At 42.3% G+C, this 5,000-nt stretch overlaps 1 protein-coding gene across 1 annotated transcript in view; it reads right to left on the reverse strand.

Annotated features, from left to right (window-relative positions):
- LOC308086211 (calpain-5-like) overlaps nt 1-5,000 on the reverse strand; it is a 42,737-nt gene that overhangs the window by 6,971 nt on the left and 30,766 nt on the right. The window contains exons 4-7 of the mRNA XM_080429663.1: nt 4,589-4,797; nt 2,937-3,129; nt 2,308-2,501; nt 1,858-1,935 (exon numbers count right to left, since the gene is read on the reverse strand). Coding sequence (XP_080285789.1) covers nt 1,858-1,935; nt 2,308-2,501; nt 2,937-3,129; nt 4,589-4,797 — 674 coding nt within the window. The remainder of the gene's footprint in view (nt 1-1,857; nt 1,936-2,307; nt 2,502-2,936; nt 3,130-4,588; nt 4,798-5,000) is intronic.

Genomic DNA, 5,000 nt, shown 5'->3' on the forward strand with positions numbered 1-5,000 from the left:
GGGACCACAGGGGTCCTTGAGGGGGTTCCGGGGGGTGCCCAGCAAAATTTAAATTAAGTTAATATAGCATCAAAATCAGTTTAACCACTTTAACCCTATGTATAAAGACTATTTGAAAATAGCCGATCTACAAGCTCACAACACGATGCTATTTTGAAAAGATCTTCGAGAAATGAGAAAAATGTTTGAAACGTTTGAACAATTTAAATCTTTTATGGGGGTCCCTGGCGGGACATACTTTTAAGATGGGGTCTGCGGCCAAATACACATTAATTTGGGGGTCCCTGACATGAAAAGGTTTGAGAACCACTGATTTAACGTCTTCAAAGGACATCCTGTAGAAATAGTTAGGGACAATAAGGGAGAGCTGGAAAAAGAGGAAGGAGGGGGGGAATGGGAGGGTGAGAGAGAGTGTGTAAATCAAAACTTTATGCCTGCTACTTTAACAAAAGAGTTAAGTCACACGCCATCCTGAAAGGAGGAAATCTAATACATAAATAAACAGAACAGATTGAGAGAGATTCGGTCCATCAATTTAGTCGTGATGTCATCTCCCTGTTTCCCCAGCAGGGGGTGCCACTGACACGGGATTGACAGAGGACCACATGTTTTACTGAATCATTGAAACATTTTGTTTGGGTCTGATGACCAGTGGTGGAAAAAGTACTTGAATGTTTTACTTAAGTAAAAGTATCAATACTGCAATGTAGAAGTACTCTGTTACAAGTTAAAGTCCGCTATTCAAAATTGACTTAAGTAAAAGTACAAAAGTATTGGTATCAAAATGTACTTAAAGTACCAAAAGTAAAAGTACTAAAACGTTTGAAAATAGCCTAGGTATAAAATAGGGCTAAAGTGGTTAATGTATGTTTTATAATGTAATAATTTATATCTGCAAAGTAACAAGTTACTAAAGTTTTCAAATAATTGTAGTGGAGAAAAAGTACAATATTTGCCTCTGAGATGTAGTGGAGTAAAAGTAAAAGTATAGACAATTGGAAATACTCCAGTAAAGTAAAAGTACCTCAAAATTGTACTTAAGTACAGTACTTGAGTAAATGTACTTACTTTAGTTACTTTACACCACTGCTAATGACATCATGTGTCAATATGTAACAACTGAATTACAGTTAGTAGACATAAACGTGTCTTTGGATATCAATTCAGAATGCACACAGAAATGTTGCAACATGAGGTGATTGTACAGAGTGAGGCCTGAAGAAAGGGAAAACAATGGGAAACACTGTCTGTAAGTGCAATATTTCTCACATTAGTTTTATTAGAAGTAGTAGTAATTTTAGTAGTAGTAGTAGTAGTAGCGGTGGTGGAAAGTCACTAAGTATATTTACTCAAGTACTGTACTTAAGTACAATTTATGAGGTACATTTTCCATTTTCAATTATCTTACTTCTACTCCACTATACATTTCAGAGGCAAATATTGTACTTTTACTCCCCTACAATTATTTGAAAACTGTAGTTACTAGTTACTTTGTAGATTTTGATTATTATTACAAAACATACATTAACCACCTATACTATATATTCTTTGGCTATTTTCAACAACTAAAAATTATACATTTTATACACTTGAAAACATTCTGCATAATGAGTTCTTAAGTATCTTAAGTATATATATTCTTAAATATGTTGATGCCAATAGCTTTGTACTTTTACTCAAGTACATTTTTAATTCCAAACTTGTCCTTGTAACAGAGTATTTCTAAATTGCAGTATCTTTACTTTTACTCAAGTAAAGAATGTGAGTACTTGTTCCACCACTGAGTAGTAGTAGTAGTAGTAGTAGTACAACAACAACAGTAGGAGCAGTAGTAATAGTAGAAGTATTATTACTCACCAGAACTCTCCATCATCTTGTACTGTCACTCCAATCTTCTCTCTCTCACTTTTACTGACCTTCTGCCATTCCTCTGAGCTGACACCAGGACACATACAAATAATAATGATTACACAACTAAAATAAATTATAATGCAGGTTAAAAATACTAGGAATACTTGATAAACATAATAAACATTATATTTATTGTCCTGCAAATGTCGGTCAGAGAATGTCTTCATCACATGATAGTCTAAATTCTGTTACCAAGGCCAATCTGACCGAACTGAATCCTTCCGAATAACTTCGACAATAAAGCTGATTCTGAACATACTTACTCCTAAATGGGCTTCCTATTTAACCACTGTTTCGCTTCCTCTCTTCACCACTCCCCTTTCCTATCCCCCATCCCTCCTTTTCTCTATTCCTCCCAACAATGACTCTCCTCCTCTCTCCTCTCCATCTCCTCACCTGTCGCTCCAGGCTCCGTTCCACTCCTTCTCTCCCCAGGGGTTCCTCATGCGGATCATGGTCAGCTTGTCTGACCTGAAGAAGGCCAGCAGGCCGTGACCCAGCCTCACCCGCCGCACGTCCGTCACTGCGTACGCGTGACCTTTGACCAGGCCACAGGTCAGCTTAGCCTCCATTTCTGCAGCGCTGGCCGCCTGCACAGTAAAGTTCTCAGTGTTAATTTAGCTCTGAGAGCGTAACAATGGACCCCAATGGACCAGTAAGGGTGTGGATGGGATGGGGTGAGGGTTCATTGTTCGGTCAGTGTGTGTGTGTGTGTGAGTGTGTGTGTGTATGTGTGTGTGTGTGTGTGTGTGTGTGTGTGTGTGTGTGTGTGTGTGTGTGTGTGTGTGTGTGTGTATGTGTATGTGTATGTGTATGTGTATGTGTATGTGTACAGTATGTGTGTATGTGTATGTGTATGTGTATGTGTATGTGTATGTGTATGTGTATGTGTATGTGTATGTGTATGTGTATGAGTGTGTGTGTGTGTGTGTGTGTGTGTGTGTGTGTGTGTGTGTGTGTGTGTGTGTGTGTGTGTGTGTGTTTGTGTGCGTGTGCGGCGCGTGTGTGTGTGTGTGTCTCCATACCCTTATAGAGCAGCTGATGAGTCCTTCTCTGTTGTGGACCTTGAGGACTCTCTCAAACAGCTCGTCACGTTTCTCCTGCTCGTCTTTGTACCCGTTCTCCATCAGGTCCATGGGCTCCGACACGCCACCGGTGAAGTCCACCAGGGCGTCGGCCGTGTTCCCCCCATCCAACGCCTCGTAGCAGCCGTACATCCTGGACGGACACACACACACACACACACACACACACACACACACACACACACACACACACACACACACACACACACACACACACACACACACATTCCCAGTAAGTTTACTTAATTCGAGCCCTAATCTTACAAAAAAATCATGGAATCTCTGTGCGTATGTATGTATGTATGTAGGTCTGTAATCCACGTATCTCGAGAACCGTTCTGCCTAAGCTTGATTTGGCAAATTCCCCACACCTGTCAAATTCCCCACACCTGTCAAATTCCCCACACCTGCCATTTGATTACCTAGTCAGTCTACATGTCCCAGTCAGTTTGTACTCTTCAGACATGGTCCACACACAGACGTTTACCACTGCAGGACTTTCCAGAACTGATCCCCCGATATGCCCATATATGGGCATATACTGATCAGGGATCTCTATAGAGCGTGCCAAAAATCCTGAAGGGGGCGTCAACAAGTGTCTTTTGGTAGCTGCGGACATCTTTGAGGGGTAAAAACCAGGTCGACTTAACATTGCCCAATGCCACGCCCAATGCCTCGCCCCCCCGTGGTGACGACACGTTGGCACGCTCTATATATGGCGTAAAAGGGACAAGGACAGACAGATAGAGAGATCTCCATATATGGGCACAAAAGGGACAAAGACAGACGGGTGGTTACAACAGGTCCTCTGATGGTGCGTTCACACGGGCAGATTAAAAGATACAAAGATACAAAAATACACTGCATCTTTGTCGCTGTGTTGCTTTGTATCTGTGTTGCTCAACGCGGTCGCTGACGTCACCAAGCGTGCGGACATCGGAGCTACAGTTTTGTGTCTTTGTATCTGGAAGTTGAACCCAGCTCAACTTGAATGTGTAGCTTTGTATCTTTGTCGCTAGAGCTACAGCTACAAACGTCGGATGTATCTTTGTATCTTCATGTCGCTGGTTTCCATTGAAAATGAATGGTAGCATGTATCTTTTTATCTGCCCGTGTGAATGCACCATCACAACGAATATAACGAGTATTGCATAACAAGGTGGGCCATGCATTCCCTATTTACATTGCTCCCAACTTGCATTGTTCCCGAGTAGGCCGGTACCCAACGGGCACCTGTCCAGTCCTAAATGATAACACTGAGAGGTGAGTATCAAGAAAATGTAGTCTCTTTTTAAATATCCCCTTCACCACTAATTCACACCCTAAATCACAGAAAAACAAACAAACAAACAAACAAACAAACAAACAAACAAACAACAAAATCTGCAGACCACTGTACACTTCTCTCATTCTGTTCCCTGCCCTCCCCGTTCTGGAGCTGTGATTGGTTGAAGGTTAGTACCCCCCTCTGCTGTGATTGGTTGGACGTTAGTTCCCCCTGTGCTGTGATTGGTTGGAGTTAGTTCCCCCTGTGCTGTGATTGGTTGGAGGTTAGTCCCTCCCTGTGCTGTGATTGGTTGGGAGGTGCTTACTTGGCGTATGCTTTCTCCACCAGTGCGCTCCAGAACTCGTTGCTGTCATTGGAGTGGCAGTAGACCAGCTCTCCATTCACCGTGGGCAGCCGGTCGTCGATCACCACGTCCACCCACTCCCCAAACCGCCAGAAGTGGAAGTGGAACATCCCAGCGTACGACTCCGCCTTGTCTTTGTCCCATTCCTGATCCTTGTGCTCTGGAATCACCTGATGATGGGCAAAGAAACAAACACAAATACAGCACATCAAGTACATTGAAAGTGCATTTTTGGTACACATTCTTTGATTGATTTAAACATTTATTTATTCTCGAAAAGAGTATTGAGGTTTACCCTCATTTGCAACGCTGTCGAGATTACACACACACACACACACACACACACACACACACACACACACACACACACACA

This window comes from Gymnoscopelus braueri (genome assembly GCF_963280865.1).
Source record: "Gymnoscopelus braueri genome assembly, chromosome: 5".
NCBI lineage: Eukaryota > Metazoa > Chordata > Actinopteri > Myctophiformes > Myctophidae > Gymnoscopelus > Gymnoscopelus braueri.